The following is a 21,794-nucleotide window of genomic DNA, read 5'->3' on the forward strand; positions in this document are numbered from 1 at the left end:
GCATTATGACAAATCTGAGGTGAAAATATCCAAAACCCCACTACTGCCAGAGTTCAATGTATGGTAAGTATTTCTATTGGTGTATGAAGTCATGCAGGAGGCAAATGGGACTATTAACAGTCAAGCACAGATATATTTTGCATTTGTATGTAATTAAAACACCTAAGGGTAAAAACTGAGATGGAAGAGGATCTGCTTGACAAAGCACCAAAATTAAAGAAATCAAGACCAGAGTTTGAGGTACATAGTGAAGAACTTCCTGTTCAAAATGCATCTTGTATAAGGTATAAACAATTCCCAAATAAAGACAAGGGAGAGAGCAATGAAGATCTTCAAGTGAGGGATGGCATTTTTGTAAAACAAAAGTTCTCACAGGTAACTCTCAAAGGTACCAGCATCACCTGCCGTTGGCACTTCCTACAAGTGTCTTGTTGTCTCACTTCTCCCATTACCACCATTTCTGAGATACCTGCTCAATGTCTTGGGTAAGATTTTGTATTTAAATATATTTCAACAGCTGGGTGGCTTGAAGAAAACTAGAGTGTGAACAACACTATGACATTGCACAGGTTGTGTCCTATTTCTAGTGAACACCCATTTCCTATGAAGAGGCTGCAAACTGTGAAGGAGCAGAGTTCAAAGAGCTACAGATGGGCATAAGATAAGGACGCATGGACATGTCTGCAGTTCCCTCGCTGGAAAAAAGAAAGAGAGCTTTTGGTTTAGCCATTGGCTTGGTTAAACCTTGGCTGATAAGAAGAGTTCCTGCTTTTTCTTCTTGGTTTCCCTCCTCAGACATTAAGCAAATCACTTCTCAGTTTCTTCTCTCTTTTTGAGTCAGCAACACGCAAAGCATCCCCGTTCCTGTGAAATCGATGGGCACCTAATTCTCCTGAAATATAATTACTTCTGGTGCATCAGGAAGAGACAAGACAGACCACACTCCACAAGGATTATTTTAAGCTGAGGTGTCAGCCTCCGGGATGTGTGGCAAGGCTCTGTGCCTGGAAAGCTGCACCAAGGCGAGGAGGGACCAGGTTCTCACAAGGGCAGCAGGACAGCACCGTCCTCCGGCGGCTGCTCCAGCCACCTGTGGGGCAGCGCAGCCGAGGGACTGCAGTGACAGCCATGGGAAACCTCCCACAAGTGTGGGCACCGCTGGAAAGGCACCGAGGCCACGCCGCGTTCATCTGCAGCCCGGCGCGGGCGATGCCCTTGGCTTTGCATTTTCCCGTGTGGGAACCGAGCTCCGGCATCCCCTTGCCCGTTCCTGCGGCGTGCGGAGGGGCTCGCCTCGGATCCCAAATCCTGGCGTTGGGACAAGTGCCGGGAAGCTCCCCATCCCCCGAGAGAGCCCCGCTCGTCCTGCGGGCTGGCAGCGGAGGGTCGGGGGGCTGCGGGGCCGGGGCTGCGGGGCCGGGGCTGCGGGCCGGCCGGGGCGCAGCCATGGAAACGCGCCGAGCATCCCCCGCTCCCCGCGGCAGCGCCGTGCTATTCCCCACCCTCCCTGCACCAGCCGTGGCCAGGCCGGGGCCGCGGCGGCTCAGCCGGTGAACAGTTAACCCGGAGAGGCGGCTCCTCTCCCCGCACCCTCCCTGTTGTAAAAAGCGTGTGTAACCCCCCCCCGGGAGAGCGGCGAGCCGGGCACGGCCAGCGGAGGGGGCGACCGCCCCTCCGCCTACTCCAGCTCCCCCTCTCTTTTATTGATCGCCTCCCACCCTCCCTTTTTCTGCAACTGCTCTGCGGGGTGGGCTCGGCTCGGCGGGACCGCCCGGGCCCGGGGCGGCGGCCGGGCATGGCCGGGGCGGGGGGCGTGTGTGCGGCTCCCTCCTGCCCACCCCGCCCCGCCGGCTCCCGCAGGGCAAACCCTGGATCCGGGTGGTGACAGAGCTGGGTGCCCCGCTGCTCCCGCCTCGCCTCTCGTCTGACAGGGGTGCTTTATTTTTATTGCCTTTTTTTTTGTTTTGTTTTTTCCCCCTCCTTTCGGTCAAAAGGAAAAATATATATTGAAAAGGGTGGGGAAGGAAAAGATAGAAAGCAGGCACCCTCCCCCTCCGCTGCTCGTAGTCCCCTCCACTCCACACCAAAAAGAGGCATCGCAAGTGCACGCCAGTTCTTCACTAAAGTGATCCAGCCGCTGGATTAAGTAACTCTCGGGGAACAGCACACGCACGCACACACACGGCAACAATGAAGGAAAAGGCAATGTTTCAAACGGCTAAAATGCAAGGGAACATGCTGGTAAGTGCCTGCTGCTGGCGCCTCCAGTGACTGTAAGTAAGTGTCGGGGCTCCCCGCTCGGCTCGGCGCCGCCAGACCCCGCTCACCGCCGCACGGTCGGTGCGGAGCCCCGCAGCCGGGGCTGGGCTGCCGGGGAGACAGCAGAGGGGGCTTTGCTGGCTGTCCTTGCCCCGCTCGGTGTCTGTCCCCCCCTCTGAAGGGGGTGGCGGGGGATTTGGGGCTGCTGGGGTGTCCCCCTGTGCCGGGGGAGCGGGGCGCAGCGCGGGCGGGGGGCGCGGGGCACGGCCAACTTCGCCAAGTTGATGACCACGATGTGTGTGCGTGGGCTGGGGGCTGTGCGGGCTGCCTCGCCTTTCCCCCGGCATTACTACTGGGAACATTTATCTTCATGCCATTGGAAAAAAAAAAATAGCAAAAAAACCACCCCCGAACCTATTCAGGATGCCTTTTCAGTAATCCCCCTCCTCCCTTAAGGAAAAAATAAAAGCATCCAGCTGCTCTGCCGGAAGAAGTGCTGGTTGCCATCTTGTGCTGATGGAAATATATTGGTGTGTTTTGCCTGCTGGCTTGACCCGCTGGGGGCGGCGGGGCTGGGGGTGCCGGGGCCCCGCATGCGGCGGCTCCGCAGCCGGGAGGAGCTCGCTGCGGTGGGGCGGGGGTGCTCCGCAAGCTGGCAGAGGCTTCAGGGCGCCTCGCCTGAAAACCAACTCATTTCGAATATCCTGAGGCTCGGAAAGGGTACCTGTTGGTCTCCTGACCCCTCTCTGCTCAGGCAGAGCACTCCTGTCTGTGTTTTGCCTCCCCTGTGAGGGGAAATGTTAATATTTAATACAAAGGTAGTATCCGTTTCTCTCATGCCTTCTGTTGATGCGTTCAAGAAGCAGCCAAAGTATTCACCATCCTTTAATCAAGTTCTGTAGTAAAATGCTTTGCTGGCTTTTTAGGGAAGTGCCTCCTTTTCCAACTCCAATAATATTGCTTTTTCTAGCAGTAGTGTTTAAGAGGAAGGTGCAATGCTATGTGACCTGTGAATTCAAGTAAGGGAACTGAACAGTAACTTCTACAAACATTTTTTTCCAGGAGAATTGCACAGCCTGTGTGATTGCAGTGTGCTCCTCTTATTGTGCTTTTTAAATGCCTGGGAAATATCTAGTACTGGAACTTTTTTAACGTGGAAAAATTTAGATTATTATCTGCTTAAGCTACTCATCCTAGTGGTCATTATACCTTTTGGTTAGGATGCTCTCTATCAGTAAGAAAAAATAACCAGCTGAGGTGACATTGTTTGATTCAAGTACAGGGTGAGAGCCTAATTCACATACACAGAATGTGTAAAATCACAGAATTAATAAAAACCTCTTGCACATTTTCCTTGCTGGTCTCTGAAGGCAGGAAATGAGCAGGCAGGGATTCCCCCACTGCCACTCAGCACAGGGCTGGAGCTTCTGCTGGGATTTCTGGCTGGTACTTCCGAGCGTGGCAAAATGGATCCGCATCTCCACAGCTCTGCAGGATGAGCAAAGGCTGGTGATCGATCTGCACACGGGGCTGGGTAGCAGGGGCTGCCCACAACTCCAGCCTTCAGCCAGAGACAATGGTTTTTGCCTCTGACTAGACAGGAGCAGGATCTGGCCCCTCAGGCTGCTAAGTCACAGTGACTTCTGTCACTTGGGACAGTCTCCCTGGATTTGAATGCAAGGTTTTTCTTTGGAGACCTCATTTTTGAGACACTGGGCATCAAATTTAAAGACAGGCAAACTGTTACATTTGATTTTGGTGGGAGAGACAGGTGGTTTATTTAGATAATGTCTGTCACCACAACCACACACACACCTGGTTTCTGTGCTAGTCTGGTCTGTGGTTGCAGCTGAATCTGTACTTTATTTAAGCAAGAATTAAGTTTAGGTGAATATTTGAGCTCTAAGATACTTGAATACATTTTATATTTCTTCAAGATAGTATTTAGCAGACCTCATTCTGAAAACTGAGGGATGCTTTGGATGGAAGTTCCAACAAGTTAAGCCCAGTACTTTCTCCTTTTCCTTGTGCTGTTGTTTAAAAAATAGTATTTTTGCTTTTGTATCACTTGTGTTAAAATTAAAATCAGAATCTTGAACTACTCATGTCAAATCCTATGCTGTGGATGTCCTCCCTCACATATCTGGCAGTGATTGAGGATACAGGGTTAGGGTGTGTGGAATCCCAGGAGGTGCATTACAGTGTACCCTGCATTGAGTGCCACAGTAGAATTCAAAGAGTCATTGAAAATTCAAAGCCCAACATGACTTTTTTTTGTTTGTTTGTTTTCTGGCAGTTTTGCTGTTGCTTAGAATCTTGACAAGCTTCTACTATGTATTGATTTCTCTTCTCTTTTAAAATCTTTGTTAAATTGAGCTATTTCATTCCTAAAATGATGTGACAGCAGGTGATAGTACTGACACACTGGTCCCTAGCCATGTAGTGGACCCTTTTAAAGTGTGGTAATAGCTCATGGAGTCACTACACCTGTGATTTCTTTATTACCTAATTAGACCAGCAAAAAACGAAGCCATTCTTGTGACACTGAAATATATGTTTTTATCCCTGTGGCGGTATTTTACTAGGGCTTTTTTTTTTTCTTTTTTTTTTTTTTTTTAACAACAGCATTTACCTGGAAAGGTGCCTATTTTTATTTTACTGCTGTATTTCCCATTCATCATTTGAGCCAGGGGAATGCAACTTACAGAAATAGCTCAGGCTCTTACAATGGGATTTCTCTTAATTCTACATAAAAGCTGTAGGGAGTGATTAATACACAGTGGTTTCTCCTAGTAAGAACTGACATACCCTTGAGTTTTCCACAGTGTATTTGAAGTTAATGTACAACAATACAGTATGGAGATAAATGTTTATCACTTTTGGAAGTAAATTCTATGCACTTGCATTTTATCCTAACTTTAGGTACAGCTATATAAATTATTTCACTGAAATATTCCAAACTTCCTTACGCGTTCACTTGTCAGCTCAAGGACAATAATGGCAGCTACATGTTTTATTCTACACTTCCCTGTGTCTCCCCAGGGTTTGATCTATCATGTACACAGGCTTTTTATTTGAGGTTTTTTCTTATGGATTTGCAAATAAATGTATGCTAAAGAGCTCTTTGGAAGAAGGACTTTTCTGTAGTGCCAGATTCTTCTCTTCCACGCACTCATGAAAATCCCAATTTGTTAGAGGTACAGTTGCAGCAAAGTGTAAAAAGGAGGTACTACCTTTGGTTGTAGACACTTAGGTGAGTGGGAAAAATGGGTTTGGAGGAGTACAGAGGGGTCTTGAAGGCAAATTAATGTGCTGTGTGTGAGCAGGCTGTTATTTTGGCACACTTAGTGGTCAGTGGAAGCAGTGAGCACCCTGCTCTATATGTGTGTTAGAAGGATATTGCTGTGAAACTCATGTTCTGAATTTCAGTCTAGCCTGCACTTGCTCATTTGTTTGGAAATTGCCAAGAGGAACCATGGTGGATGCGCCACGTTTCTGCTTTGTGATGAAAAAATCTATGAATAGGGCAAAAGAGACAGTTTGGGTTTAATGAGAGGAGTTGAAGGAGAGTCTGGAGATTTAGATTTTCAGTTTGACCATTTAAAATCCAACTCTGATAGCTGCAGTTTTGATGTACATATAAAAACACAAATAAAATAAGCCCAGTGGCAGCTGTTATCTCCTCAGAAGGCTGCCTATACCTCTGAGGCCTCAGAGACCTCAGGGGTACAATTGACAAGAAAACTAAGTTACTCTGTCATCCCAGGAGTGCTCCTGCTCTTCCTTGAGAAACATAACTCTGGTGCCTCTCAGGAGCAATAAATTCTTACTAAAATAAATAAGACCTTGGTGTTCCACTACGATTTCCCTTATTTGCCATAATTTACCTACAGGTGTGTTTCTTGCAGTGTTCAGTCACATGGTGCTGAAACAGGGTGGAATTCTTACCAGCCAAAAATGCAGTTTTCCTAACAATGGCTAAAGAAGCCATGTAAAGATAAATTTTTTTTTTAAACTCTCATGTTGAAGTGGTGGAGTTTGTGATCCAGTGCAGCTCCCTGCTACTTTAGCTCCCTATGTCTTATATTCAGCTTGACATAGAAGCCAGATGTAATCCAGATTTTGTGTACTATTCCTTAGTTGTCTACTACCTCATTTGAAACACAGGGAGCTCCCAAACCAAAGGCAAGGGAACTGTGGTAGCAGTTCCCAGGTGAGCTATCATGAATTCAGCTGAAGTTTAAAGCCAGGCAAGAATTCAATAGCTGATACTACAGCAAGAATTGCAGCAAAAAAAAAAAAAAAAAAAAAAAAATCTTTGGGACTGCAGCTGCTTAGTGAAAGGCAAGTTATGTTTTGAGGACTGTGACTTTCTGGTATCATTTCTGGGTCAGGCATAAAGGGAAACAAGGGTTCCCCTTTGTTGTGTGCAGCAGGTGTACAATCCATAGGAGGTGCTGGAATTTCTGCATTGTGGGAAAACTGTAAGATACACTGAAACTGTCCTAATATCAGGTTGCTAGTTGGTGGAAATCAGGAGTCTTTTTACATTTAAGGTGGAATGGCAGAGAGCTCCACAAGGATCCTAATATTGTCCATGTAATGTAGTGTCCTTTTAGATACATCCTTTTTTAGGGGATAGAGAAGTGCAAAGCCTGGAATTATAAAGATATGCACTAAAGTTGCAGGAGCTGTGAGAAATACAAGGTGCCAGGCTGTCTCAGAATAACTTTGGGAGCTGTGGCAAGCTCTACACATTGCTGGCTCTTTATTTAGGACTGTGAGATTGAAGGAGGGCATGTGGTCTAACTCTAATTTTCACTGCCAGAAGGGTTCAAAATCTTGAATGTGATGGTGCTCCTCACACCTGCATCTTTTTATTCCGTGTTCCTCAGCAGCTTCTCTGGTTTCTCTTATGCAAGGAAAAAAGTGCACTTTGTGTTAATTTCTCCCTTCCTCCTCTGAGTTGTCTGACTTTTCACAGGACAGTCTATCCCCTCCCTCTCTTTCTGAACCTTTTCACTGCCTTCCCAAATAGTAAGAGGAGAAGCTGAAGGGACTGTTATGATTTTAGTGAATGACAGCTGAGTAGGTGGCTGTAGAGCCCTGAGCAGCAACAGAGCCACAGAGCTGTCTGTGCAGCTGGGAAGACAGCATTTGTATTTGAGAGGTTTCATTTATTCATTAATGAAGTCTGGATTTGCTTGTTAAGATAAATACCTAAAATGTAAGTTTTGTAGATGTTGATGGCCTGAGGCTTTATTTGATGAGGAGGCTTTCTCTTTCTGTGCTGTGGAATGAGTTTTTCAACTGCCAGCAGATACTACACAGCACATTTCAAGTGTCACTCTCATATATCTCAGAGGTCTCACTTCTGGGTAGAGCTGTGCTCTCTCAGTATTGGCCTAACTGATTATGTAAAGGGGAAGGCAACAGAGCTTCATGCCCCAAGAACACCTCTGGTTTTAACAACCCTTAGTACCAACAAGGTCTTTCTTTAATCCAGCTGACAAAGACAAAACAAGATTCAAAGCTGGAAGTTGGAGTTAGATCCAAAACTAGAAGATAAAGTGCCTGGTTTTTACAGTGAAGGTGATGAACTGCTGGAACAGTCTCCATGGGAGCGTGGTAATTCTTCATTAGAACAAGATGGGCATAGGATTCCTCTGACTAAACACTGGCTTCTTCAGTATAGACATTTATATCTAAGTTAGTCAGCCTGGGCTCTCTCTACAAATTAGTCAGTAGAGTCTGGGCCATGATTCATCCCATCTTCATGTAGATGTGTAAAATGGGCCAGAGTACCTGCACTCTTAAATGCCAGCTTCTCTCCATTGACTCGAGGAGTTATGGGTTACAAACTGAACCATAAACATCTACCCTGCAGATACCTAAGTGATGAGTCTGTCTGTTGCTTAAACATAGTCATAGATATTCCAGAACATCCTCAGTGGAACTAAGAACCCTTTCCATCCTCCTCTGTTACATCAGACAAAAACTACTCTGCATGTCTGCCCAGGGTTTGTCAACTACATCTGCAGTATCATGTGAAGATAGATGTGCTCTGTATTTGGAGCTTTACTCTTCTGCAAGCTTGTGCAGAAGCAGATCCAGTTTCCCAGCAGCACAGCCCAGCTGTAGCAGGAGAGGAGCTCCATCTCAGCAAGATGCCATTCTGTAGCAGAAATCTCTTGGTCCATAATTTGTATAAACTGAGCTGTCCTAGAATATTATCGTGCACCCTTGGCTTTTAAATTACATAATCCAAATGGTTTAATGTCATCACAAGTGCAATATGGGGATTTATTCCTCTAGGTCTGTGTTTGCATGTGTGCTGTCTGTACAGTATTGTACTACAGTGACTCACGTGAGATTAACAAGCAAAGCCCATTTATTAAATTGTTTTATGTACTCTAAATCTCATGTAATCCACTAATGCATTATGCTGTCACTTAGTAAGCTTGGCATTCCTTCCCAATGGAGCATTGCATTTAGCAAGTTCTCATTCAGTTCTTTTGAATAGGCTGCTGTTGAGAATGCAATTTTAAAAATAAATTTAAACTATAAGAGCCTGAATGCTCACAATACACAGAGAACTGGGACCCAGCTGTAGCATGCATTCACCTGTAGATTGCATAGATTTTCCATCCTCTTAAGGGCACTATTAACAGAGCTTGCATTGTAGCGTGCAAAGTTTGCTTTTGTAGTGTCCTCTTGCCCTTGGAGCAGATTATCAAGATTATACCTAAATTCTGCTTTTTTGCAAAAACTGGCTTTGTGCATCTGTGGAGATATTGGTGAAGTCTTGAGAATTCCTGGAGTACCTGTGTTGTAATTTTTATGCTGTGCTCTGAGAAGAAGTGTGTGCCTTGCTGGTGACTTCTAAGCACAGTATTTTCCCTGTGGGTTCAGTATGCCCAGCAATATCCTCTTCATCACTGAAGAAGGGAAGAGTGGGAACAGAAGCAGTGGAATTGCCTGTCATGATCAGGGGGAGAATTGTTATCTGTGTAACTGGATCTGAGTCCAACCCTCAGTTGTAAATAGGTGGTTCCCAAGTTGCACACTTGCAAGGAACTGTAGAAGAGTTGCAAAGTCTGTGCATCTCTAGCAGCTGGTTCAGGATTTTGTTTGTGGGAAGGCCTTTTTCATAGTGTGTCTCTGTTTCTATGAATTATTCTCACCATCTCATCCCTAATTACTATAGAATGATGATTTAAGGGGTTATCCTGAGATGCACACAGATGTCCAGTCAAAGCAAGTATGAGAAAACAAACAATTCCAAACTGGGATGAGCTGCAGTGGTGAACATTGCAAGCCCAGGTCAAGCACTGGATGGCAAACAGACTGGTCAATGCTGTGGAAAATCCCTCTCAAGTTACAGGGAGTACTGTCCAGGAGATTTTGTCAACTCAGGCATGTGTAGACAGACTTGGCATGAATTCCAGTCACATATTGCATAGCCTCATTCTGTAATCATTATTCAGCACTTACTCAAGCAAAACTTTTGCCAAACTTAATGGGTTTACTACTCCTGCTGAAATGAGTAAGACTTTTGTCTGAGGCTCAGGTGATTTCAGATCTGAGTCTCAACTCATAAACCTGTGTCACCAGGGATTTTCAGTAATTTTTAAAAGGTAACAACAGTGAAATATACTGCAGTTGACAAAAAAAAAAAAAAAAAAAAAAGGTGAACTGCATGGTAAGAAAGCAAGCAGAAGAAAAGTGGAGGGAGATGGTTAAGACAGGCACTCTGTAATATTTTTACTTCGTCTCATTTTATAAGTTGTCCCCCATGGAGAGCCCCTTGAGCTGCTCCATCAGCTGTTCCCCAGAGCATGCTGTGTGCCTGCACTTCTGCTTATGTTTGTTTTCAGTGATGATGTTAAACTAGAAAACATGCTGAAAATGAAACATTTTTATTTGTTTATCATTTGGGACTGACGTTATTAAAAATGTGAGGAAAAAATTGAAATTATAGCTTGGCATGTTTTCTGTAAATACTGAGTAGTCTTTCTGCAGCCTATGATATAACCAAAGTAATGTAGAAATAAGCTTGTATTGCTTTTTTCTAGTGTCTAATTATAAGGATGTAAAAAATATGCTCATAATAATGCCTTCTCATTCTGCTGTGAGGGGGCTGAAAGTACCACTTAGGAAGATCTAGTCTGCAAAGCAAGTGATTGTAATGCAGGAGTATGACTATTCATGAGCTCTGAGTTTATTGACTCTGTTAAAAGCTGGATCTGTGGTCTTCAGGAAGGATGTATAAAATGCTGTGGTTATCAGAAATTAATTGTAGTTCATATCAGTATGACTGAGCCTTTCCTCATCTCACTCTTTAGAGTTTTTCTCAGGGAAGAGAAGTTCATGTTATATTCTCTGTTGACTTTGAGTTATGCTCTGTGCATTTTATTTCATTTGCATTAACCGCGTACATCTACATTTGTAATGTGTTACAAACATCATTAAGGATGGTCCATTTTGGTTGGATTTGGCCGTTAGGAATCAAAATCTACAAAAGATTCTCAAAAATTTAAAATTAAAATTTGCTTCTCTCTGTTCCGGTATCTTAGGTTTACAGATACGCCTTGATTTGGTTTTGAGTTTGTTTTTTTGGTTTTGTTCCTCACTATTTTTCTACTTAAATTTTAACAAAATTACAGACTTGGTAGGGAAAGGAGGCCGTTGGTAATATCTAAGGGTAGCAAATAAATCATATGCAACAGCAATTAAAGCAAAAATCTCACCCTCCAGAGGCGTGCTCCTTGTTATGTTCCCTGTTCAGCAGCGTACTTAAGCACCTGTTTAACATTAATGGTAAGCATATGCTTAAATGTTTCTGCTGACTTGGGAGTTATGAGAAGCCTGCCTTGCACACACAATAGTTGAACAGCCCATTTTCCATCTGTGTGCGAGCCCAGAGCATGGTGCTAGCTGAGCATTTTCCAGGTTAATTAGATTGGCATAACAAGATCCCTGGTGGACTCTGTGCAGTCATCAGCTCCTCTGTGCTCTCTGGCTATCAGGAGCTCTGCTTCAAGTTGTGCATCTTGTGCTGGTAACTGAAACAGAATATTGCACTCTATTTCACCAGTGTGCTCAAATGGAAACAGAATTGAATGGATTGCAAGTGCACCATAAATACAAATTTGGCTCTATATTGCTAGCATGAATATGGTGCATCCTTCAAATGCACAGTGTCTACCAAGGACTATTTATTCTACAGAGCTACCAATAATGGTTATGCTTTCATGAATTATGCATGTGTTTGTCCTTAAACCTCACCTGGATGTGATACGGAGTGTTTAAGATTTGAAGCTGGCTGTATGTATAAATTGCAGATATTTTTTCATAAAATATAAAGTCCTTACAGGTTTCTTTGTGATATTAGAATCCATAATGCTTGTGTCTACAATAAAAAAAAAAAAAAGGAATCAAAAGAATTCTAATTCAGTACAAGAGAAAAAAAGAGAGCTTGATGCTCAAGAGTCTCTCAAGAAAAGGCAGAATTTTGTGAAGTCAAAGGTGATCTATTCATCTATTCAATAAAGCAAACAAGATGAGATGGAGGTGGAGAAATCCATCTATGGAAAAATAAGGGGTTATTGTAGGAATAAGGGAGTTATTATTTACCAAATGTGGGTGCATTCTGACCCGACAGAATGCCTAGAAGAAACTTGCCAAAGTGTAAAAATGTAGCACTGAGCATCATATTATCTATTCTGGTCTTCTGATGGACTGAAATGAGGAGAAAAAGCACCCGCTTTCAGGGAGATATTAAATAGATGTGGAGGAGTATGATCATTTTACTTCAATTCAGTGGCACAAAATTTTGCTTTTCAGTATTTTCAGAGAGAGGCTGCCTTGGTTTCCTCTAAAGTTTCCCCTGTTCTCACCATTTATACTGTTCTATCATGTTTGAATTTCTGGTTTCCAGAGACTTCCCTAGAATTTAATTTTCACATTCAGGTACATTGATTGGTTGGTTTTAGCCTAACCCCTTAAGTTTTTAAGAGTCATACACTAGTGAAATGTTACATATTAACAGTGCCATCACCAAAAACATTGAGACAAAGTGGACTAGTCTGCAGAATGGTGACAAATGGCTGTAGAGCCCTCCTGAGCTCTCTGCTTCCTGCTGTGGTGAAGAGGACAGGTTATGAATAGATGTGACTGCAGAAAGGCAGAGCAATGGAAAGACTGGGAGGCTTTGGGCATTTTGTATTTGTGAAAGGGGAAGCTTTCAATCTTTGAGTCCATCCTAAATTGATAGTTATTGATGGCTGCTAACATTCATTGCCTGCTCAATCATTTTTGGATGCTGTGGGAGGAACAGAGCCCCAGCTGCATAAGGAATTGCTTTGAACCACCTTGTGACCACTCTGGCACTCTCTGGAGGTGACTGATGAGTCCACATTGCACATCACTTGGCACAACCTCCCTCGTTCTCAAATGGCTTTGTTGTTACTGGAATTGAAATAAATTCCATGGGTTTTTTTTTCAGCTTGAAGAACAGGATTCAGTACTGAAAGGTGATTTTGTTCTGTGATGTGTGAACGTGTGTTTGCTTCATGCAGGGGCTGAGGCTACAAGGCTACCTGAGACAAGGCTGGATCAGAGTAGGAAGAAGAGATGTGTCCTAAGTGTGCAACACCTCTGGGGTGGGGAAGGCTCTGGAATGGGCTGTCTTTGTGAACTGTGCCTTTTGCAGGGAGCCAGCAGCATTGCTTGGAAGGCAGCTTGGAGGTGGAATTGCCCCGTGGGAAACACAGATGCTCAAATCCTGGTTCCTGGAGTGAAGTACAGAGCAAGTTAAATTTGTAGTCAGGACACGCACAGTCTCCACTTGTGAGTAGAGCCCCTATGTCAAGGAATGTTGCAGTTGAAGCACATCAAGAACTTGGAACTCATAGGGTTAGAGGATACAAAGTCTACTTCCAAGCTGTCTAAAGCAACCATAGCACAGCATCTTTTTTTATTGGTGTGCGCTGGAGAAATTCTGCTTGAGGCTAGGAGAGTCCACAGGACCACACAAGCTAAGCCCAGTGAACACATTTGCTATTTGAAAAGTGAATTCATTTATATCTCTTGTGCCTTGTAAATGTTCCAGACTGGCACATCCACTCTGCTGGACTCTCTATCTTGTGCTTTCTCCTTTTGGAGATTCTCATAGAAAGCTGGTTTTCCTCTCATGTAACTAAACATGTGGAGACTTGTAGCAGAAGTACTAACATTGAATGAAATACAGATGCAAATATGTCTTTGTAAACACTGGAAAAACCAATGAAATAAGTGAGAGAAGAATGGCATATACTGATAATAGAGAACATTGTTCCCAGCAATAAAACTGAGAAATGTGCTGTACTGTCAAGCCCAAAAATGTCACAGTACAGACATCCCTCCAGCACAAGACCTCACTTTCTAAAAACACTAAAAGGCCACAAGGTACTAGCACATTGTGTGTGTGATGACAATTCTTTCCCTGTTATGCAAACAAATGTTTATTCCCTGCCGAACAAATGTTTATTTTTCAGACAAACTCCATATAAACAAAATCAGTTACTGAACTGCAACCTCACCAAGACTTAGGAATGTAGGCAAGATTTGGAAGCAAAGATCAGCTGTTCTCAACTGTTGACTCATAAAAACTATAAAAGATATGCCAAAAAAACTAACTTGTCACTACCAGTCAAGAAAAAACTGAGTGTTGTGATGAGAACTTAATAGTTGATAACCCTTGTCGGCCGTGACATGTGCAGATCATCTCAGCCAGACCACCTGAACACACAACTTGGTGCACTTGACAGTGTGATGGATGAACTCTGAGAGAGAGAGAGAATGAGTGGATAAAATCAGCATATTCAATTTTTTATAATAAATACCATTTTCTTCCATCTGGTATTGCACTGGAGCTTGTTACACTAATTTCACACATGCTCAGAAATAGATGTCAGTCATTTGCTGAATGCTAACAACAAGGACCTGGGCTTTGTGGAAGGCCACATATGATATGGGGATGGAGGAAGGGCACATCTGATCTCCCCAGCCATGTGATGGCACTTGTGCCACTGAAGTAGGTGACTGGAAAAGAGGAGAGCAGGCAGCTGGGGGCTGTGAAAATCCAGTGATGGAATGTGTTCAAATAATGAAGCCAAGTGTGTTTCCAAATGTCTGTGTCTGTGATGCCTTCATCATTACCTTTATCAATCAAATCTTTAATTTCATCAACAAATGAAATTGGCTTTGTTTGACAGGATCTATTTTCCAGAAATCTGTATGGAGTAACATTAATTATACTGCTATCCTTTAATTTTTTATTCATTGACTCCTATTTCAGCTTTACTACTTTTCCATTCTTAGGCAGAGTCCTTCTAAAGGGAGACTAACCAAGCCATATAATTTCTGTGGGTAAATAGGGCATTAATTTTGGGAAGGCTGGTTGTAAATGCTGTAAATTATGAGAGTAAAACCAGCAAGGGTGAAGAGGAGATGCAGGGAGACACTTTATGGTATGAGGTGAGACAGAGCATCATCAGCAAGAAAGTCCATTTGAGAATCTGCGACATCAGGAAAACGGAGAGCACACATCCGTGAGAGGACAGGGGAGTGTGAGGCAGAGAGAATTGTTATTAGGGAAAGTCCTAAAGAATGATATTGTTTGTTACACACTTTGCTTGCAAGCAGTAGGAATGTATGCTGAAGGTGTGAGGAGAGGCAAAAATTATATTGGTGATTCTGTAGAGGAACAACTTCATGAAGAGAAGAAGGGTATTAACAATTAACTACAGCAAGGACAGACTGGGGTGAGAAGCAAAGGAATATTGATGGAGTTCTGTGTGTGCTGTGCTGGAGAGGAAGTGTGTGTCATGCAATCTGACTGCAAAGTCTGAGCCACATTGCTTTGATATGGAGCAACTTAAGAAGTTGTTAATACAAATGTGTCCTGCCATGGGGAGAAAAGTAAGCCTAGAGATTTGACTATAAACAAGAGTAAGGACTAACCTGTGGTAATGAAATGTAAAATGTCTGATCAACATTCAGCATGTTAATCTGAACAGTAAATCTTTTATGTGAATGTGTCACTTGAGCCCCATAGTCTACACAGTTTTCTTCTCACAGTGTATGTTGCCCTTGATGTCCTTTGTGACTGCAGAGTGTGGTAACATTTCACCATTCTCACTTTTTTTGTCTGCCAAAGCTGCATGGAGTCAAACGGCTTTAAAAGTTTCCTGACTACTGGAGGCTCCAGGATGTGCAAGACAACTGTGATTTGTTGAACAGTACCATGGGAGGATGGAATGTAGGGGAATAGTGATAATACTGAAGGCAATCTCACCCCTGAGGAGTTGCAGCTGTACTAATTACCAAAGAGTAGGAACAGCCTTGCCTTTAATAGGTCACAGCTGTGTCCAATAAAGCTGGGCCAATAAGAATGGGTTATAAAAGAGTTGGTTAGATGGTTGAGAGAGGGTTGGAGGTAGTTGGCTGTGTTGGGTGTTCATGTTAGGGACAGTAAGGGTTAGGATGTGCTGTGAGGGACAGAAAGGGTCAGGTGGTTGTGCTAAGGACAGGAAGAAAGAGAAAAGGAGTCAGTGTTGCAAGGAGCTGCCTCACAGAGAGAAGGTATGAATGTTTGACAGTAAGATAACAAGCTGGTGATAATATTTCCATCTGCTGTTGATTGGTGCCAGGCACTGATGCCAACAATTGGTGATGGATCCTGACACAGTAGGGCCTTTGCATGTGATTGAGGGGGTGAGATAATAACCAGTGGGCATTGCATATGAACTAGTCATAATAAATGAAATTTAAAGGAAACCCTGTGTTTAAATGCCAAAAGGTGCAATGCTCTGTCCTGAGCAGGGGCCACTGTGGTATCCTCAGCTTATCTCCTTCTTGCAGGCTCTGAGACTTCTCGTGGTTTCTGAGGAGAAGCAGTATCCTGCAAGGAGTACACTTGATTTGGCACACAACCAATTTGAATTTAGAGGGAATATGATAGTGATTTCCTGTGTGATCTTGGAAAAATCTCATGCTGCTGCCATACACAGGATAGCTGTGTCCCTGCAGGGCAGCTCTACCACCTCCTTCTGTAGGAACCCCATCCTACCTGGAGCTTCTCACTGGGCTTTACCTTCATTTCCTATTTGTTGAGTAAGATTGGTAATTCCTTCCATTCCCTTTCTTTCTAAATTTTGACTGTGGAATTTAAACTCCTGTCGTATCCATGCATATTTTTTTAGTACATAAAAAAATTGTACTGTGTCATATTGTGCTAAATTTAAGTGGTTATCTATAATTAGGATTACATTAAAGGATACAAATGTCATTGATCTATTGAATATACAGTGCTCAATAAGGGATGATAGGAATCTGTAAATCTGTACAATACTGGTTAGACTACACTTGTAGAACAGGTTTATACCAAATTACAAAGAAAACTGAGGATAATGTATTCTCTTCACATCCATATTTATGGCTGATTCAGGGTTTTAGTATGACCCAAAGCAGAATTTGTCACAGATAGTGTACAGAAACTAACTTTTTTTTACTGAATTAGACACTATCATATGTATTAGTAAACTGATAATATTTAAGTTGATGAGAAAGTTCTGGCAGATAGTGAAGTCTAGTATAAAATTTTCAAATCAAATATTTATTTCTGCATTTTTGCCATTAACCTTATTTAGGAATGTTATGGTTTTGATAATGTAGTGCTTAGAAAAAGATGAATTAGAGTACTCTTGTCAAAGCCTGATATCTGAAAAAAAACCCTTTGAAATGTAATCCTTGGTGGTTGTCTGCTTTTATGTTATATAAATAATATGTGGAAAATTAATTATTTCAGTTTATTAAAATGAGGGTTTGATTGATAGAAGCTGGTTTTGTTTACTGGGAAGTTTCAACAATCCTTGTTTTCATCTTGCTTTGGAAGGAAAACAAATATTGAAATAATTTTTCTGCTAAATGGAGATTTAATTTCCTCTTCTCACCTCAGGTTTTCTTTTTAGCACATAATTTTCCCATCCATTTACAGCCTGCCAATGCCATTAAAAATATATTGTAAATTGAGCTGACTGAAAAAATAAGCATTTTTAAACATATTAGTCTGTTCTTAATTCATCCTTTGCTTATGCAAGACCACAATCTGCATTCACAACCACTTGAATATTCAACATGGTGTTTTTAGCCTGATTTGACTCCTTTCAGGTTGTTGGTAGGGATAAAGTGAGAAGAATTTAGACTAGAACTCTCTACAGGATGGAAAGTTTTTGAGAGGTGCCTTGTTTCTCTGTCTTCATCAGAAAGAGAGCTGCTCTTTGAGATCTGTAATGGGTGTATGTTGCTTTCTTTGTGTTGAGGCCCCAGAGAGTCATTACAGCTTTTACAATAAGAACATGATAGCTCCTTTGCAACCATGAATATTCCTTTAAAAACGTGCTTTCAAAGTCACTCATTGCCAAGAGGGCACTGATGAGTACTGCAGGCATCCCTGAAGTCCTTGGTGTGCACCACGGGTTGGTTTCAAGCAGAGCATTCTAAGATCTCCAAATGGACAAAAGCTTCTTTCTAATATGCCTGGATGGATCCAAATCCCATCTGGGGTAATCATTCTGGTACTGGTGCCACCCATTTAGATCTTGGTTCTCCATGCATATCATATAGGGTTGTGTCTTTTAAGATGAGCACAGAGAGGGAAATGATGCCCAAGGTGAAATCACAGTGCATAAAGGCACTCTTGATCCTGTTTTCAAGTAATCACTGGCAGTGAATCTGGGTCAGGCAGCTGCTCTGAGCACCATGTTCCTATAACTAATCTAATATCATCCCAGACCTGCTTGGATAGATCTACCAGAGCTGCTGTCACACCCTGACTACATTTAAACTTGACCTTGATCACAGTCCCTACTCTGTTCACTCTTTCTAAATACAGTTTATTCTGTCCTTGTTTGCCTTGTTAAATCTGCTGAGATGTGTGTGTTGGCTTTAGACAAACAGCTCCCTGAGAAATGCTATCGCTTAGGGAAATCCTTATTCCATGGCAGATTTGCCTGGGAGGTGGCGTGTGGTGTGTGTTGGTGGTGAGAGATCCCAGGGTAGCCATCAGCAATCTACAATGATGGTACCAACTGACCCAAAAAAGACTGGTGCACGAAAGCTGGCCTGGAGATTTGCTGCCTTTTCATAAAGGAGACCCTTCAAAATTTATGCTGTATGTCATGTGAGCTCTCTGAGAACATGTAAAAGAAAAAAAAGAAGAAAAATACTGAAGCATAGCACTCAAACAATTATTTGGGGTTAATATGCAAAGGATTAGTGATTTAAATACTGTTTCAGTTCTTGCAGTGTTGTTGCTCCTTATAATGACTCTGTGTTTCTAAATCATTGTCTAACATAACTCTATGGAAGTATCAATAACAAAGTTTTTAGCTATAGTCCTAACCTTGTTTTTCTCCCCAGCATGGAAGATCTAGCTTCCACACTCTCCTTTCTTCAGGCCTTTTCTGTGATCACAAATGTACTGTGGGATGGAAGTCATGCCCTCCTCATGGTTTATCTCTGTACCATTACAGTGCTATGGTATATGTAGGTCATAGGTTTATTTTGCTGGGAGAGGCAGAGAGCTTTTTGAACTTCAGCAGGAAAGAATTTGGATGCTACACTCTGGTGTTCCTATTTCTTGCTGGGTTTTTGTTTGTTTTCTTTATTTTTTTTTTATTTCCACTCAGCAACGTGGCCAGGAGCACTTCAGTACATATTTTTGTAAATGCAATTGATAAATATTGAATCCAAAGCACTGGATTTAGCTGTTGGCAGTGTAGGTGCATATTTCTGTACAATCTATCATGAAATTTGGATGCGGACTGCTACTGAGACCGAGGTGATGGGATTTTTTTTAAAAAACAGAACTGATACTTCATTGCAAAGTTGCAGTGCTTAAGGACCTTGTATTTCTAGTCATACTGTCTTCAGTCTTCTCTGTTGTAATGACAAGAGTTCCTGGCTATTACTGGACTGACCCAAATAGACTAAAGGATGGTTTTGTTGCAGAGAAGGTTTTTGTTTCCTTTAGATTTTTTTTATTTCTACCCCAATACTGCACAGCAGGGACTCATGGGGCTGTATGATGGTGTGATCTATAAATGACCCTGATTATCACTTTCATAAATGACTCTGAATTTTCCAACCAAATTACCAATGAAGTGAAAGGCATTGAACAAGATTTTTAATTATAACAAATTGAATCTGTGCTCTCTAATCAGATTGTTTTACAGGTGGCTATTATTCATTGCTAAAAGTTAGAGCAATTAAACTTCAGACAGTCATTGGGCAGATTATATGAAAGAATCACTTCATTTGAAGGTCTGAGTATTGGTTTGTTGGTTGTTTTTTTTTTTTTTAATTACTGTCTCTAGTGGAAACTCACAGTATATTGATTTTTCAAACCTGCCTAAAGGTGAAGTATTAAGACTTGTGCCAAAACAGCTACAACAGGCATTTGTTATAGACTTGCAAACTTGAACAAAATTAATGTTGTGTCTGGATTTTGTGAGACAGTAAAAGTAGTAGAAGGCAATATGGGGTTTTCTATTATTTTTTTTCATTTTAGCATGTCTTTCAGGGTCTCAATTTTCTATCTACCTCTGAGATGACAATACCATGTCCTGTCTCCTTTTCATATATGTCAAAGCTGACTACTTGCCTGTCAGACAAATGGGGAGGGGGTATCTGTTCTGCCTCTTTTGGAGAAGAGGGTATTCTGGACCAACACCGAGGGTGGATGTGCTCTCTTGGTTCAGTCTGCAGCTGGCTGTTGCTGTAGTTTGATCCTGCTTTGAAGAATAAGGTATATATCTCCTTTGTAACATATTTGTGGTAGGACTTTGCAGCTACGTTGGTAGGAAAAGTCCCTATTTCTGCAGATTTTCTCTAATGGGCCTCATCGTATCTGTGTTCAGCCATTTGTAAAGTGGGCAACTTAACATTTGTCTGTCACATGAGGGTATTGTTCAGCTTGCTGAGGGGTAACTTAAAAAGCATTTACAGGTCCTTGGATGACAGATGCTATAAAAAATACTTTGCACTATTTCACTGCTCTCTTGTACATTTTAAGTCCAGCTCAGCACTTACAGTAAGATGTCAGCACTCTGCTCCTGTACAAAAGCAGATTTCCTGCCTGTTTTTGTGGAGATGAAGTATTTGGATTCACCACACATGCACAAACAATGCCTTTAGAAATTAAGAATAAAGCCACCTAATCCTGAGTATATTTAACTGACAGCAGCATGCACCAAGAAGGTGCTTTATATCCAGGTCGAATATTGCAATAATTCCTCCTCAGCCTTTACTTACAGAAAAAAAAGAAGAAACCCAAGGCTGTGAGGGAATTGTGATTTCCTTCAGGCCTTGGAAATTTGGAATCACAGAATCAACTCATTACTTAAGTGAGCTTTAAGTGATGAGCTTTGAAGGACGAGCATCCTTTTTAAAGGATAACAGTTGCTGCTTCGTCGAACGTTTTCCAAAAGCCTTGATGAGATTTGAATGCCTGGTTCTCTGGAAATAGAATAATCCTCCAAGTGGCCTGGAAAAGCCCAGCCTGAACACGGTGCTTTCAGAACAACCTGTGCTGTGCTACCTTCCCCACTGATTCTGAATTCAAAGGCATTTCTTTGGAGGGGCTTTTGCCAAGGCTTAAAATCCTGTGGGAGGGAGTGGATGGTATGGCTCAGGCGCTGTCCATGGTACTGGGCAGCCTTGTCCTCAGCTCATCTCTGGGCCAGTGCCTGCCCCACTCCCTCGTTTTTATCCTACAGACCTCAGCCCTCTTTGTGAGAGTCAGCACACGGTGGTTAATTTGATTCTGAGTCATTTGTTTGTAGTGGAATCCTGTATGCACTGAACTGTACAGAGGCTTGCTCCAAAAGTACCACGAGAATGGCATTTTCTTAAAATGTGACCACAATTAGGCATGCAAGAGCCAGGATAAAAAACATAGCACAACTATTCTCTGCCTTGTTCCTTATCAGAGTGTTGTAAACAAGAAGAAACATTTATATAAGATTATTTGCCACCTCTTATCCTGTTTGGCCACTATGACCATCTATGTGGGGATCTTCAGCAAAGTTCATCTGAGAAGTTGTGGATTCTCTATCCCTGGAACTGTTCAAGGGAAGGTTGGATGGATCTCTGAGCAATCTGGTCTAATGCAAAGTGTCCCTGCACATAGCAGGAAGATTGGAACACGATGATCTTTAGGGTCCCTTCCACCCCAACCCATTCTGTGATCCTATTAATTAACTAAAAAATGTTCAGTTTATTCTTTAAGCCACACAGAGCTGTTGCTCAGAATTAAAGTAGCCTTCATTTCATTTTGTTTATTTTAGTCATGAAGTGGATTAAGCTAAATTAAATTAAAGGCATTTAGTTCCATAAGGGACTATCTTTGCAGATTCTTAATGTGGCGTAACTTGTCCATCTACAAAGTAAATTTACATGTAGCATTCCAAGAATCTCAGGATAAACTGCTC

General features: G+C 42.4%; 1 protein-coding gene and 1 long non-coding RNA gene across 3 annotated transcripts in view; both read left to right on the forward strand.

The window, feature by feature from the left end:
* DPP6 (dipeptidyl peptidase like 6) overlaps positions 1-21,794 on the forward strand; it is a 548,806-nt gene that overhangs the window by 58,279 nt on the left and 468,733 nt on the right. Inside the window, exon 1 of one of the 2 annotated variants that reach the window (XM_031503789.3) lies at positions 1,818-2,241. The exons of the other annotated variant lie outside the window; for it this stretch is intronic. Coding sequence (XP_031359649.1) covers positions 2,191-2,241 — 51 coding nt within the window. The 5' untranslated portion in view covers positions 1,818-2,190. Of the gene's footprint in view, positions 1-1,817; positions 2,242-21,794 lie in introns of those variants that run through there. 2 annotated transcript variants of the gene reach the window in all.
* The window catches only part of LOC146768104 (uncharacterized), a 75,653-nt gene continuing 56,138 nt past the window's right edge, over positions 2,280-21,794 (forward strand). Inside the window, exon 1 of the long non-coding RNA XR_014953203.1 lies at positions 2,280-15,885. This is a non-coding gene — a long non-coding RNA (uncharacterized LOC146768104). The remainder of the gene's footprint in view (positions 15,886-21,794) is intronic.

The sequence above is a fragment of the Lonchura striata genome, chromosome 2, assembly GCF_050655825.1.
Source record: "Lonchura striata isolate lonStrDom1 chromosome 2, ASM5065582v1, whole genome shotgun sequence".
Classification (NCBI taxonomy): Eukaryota; Metazoa; Chordata; class Aves; order Passeriformes; family Estrildidae; genus Lonchura; species Lonchura striata.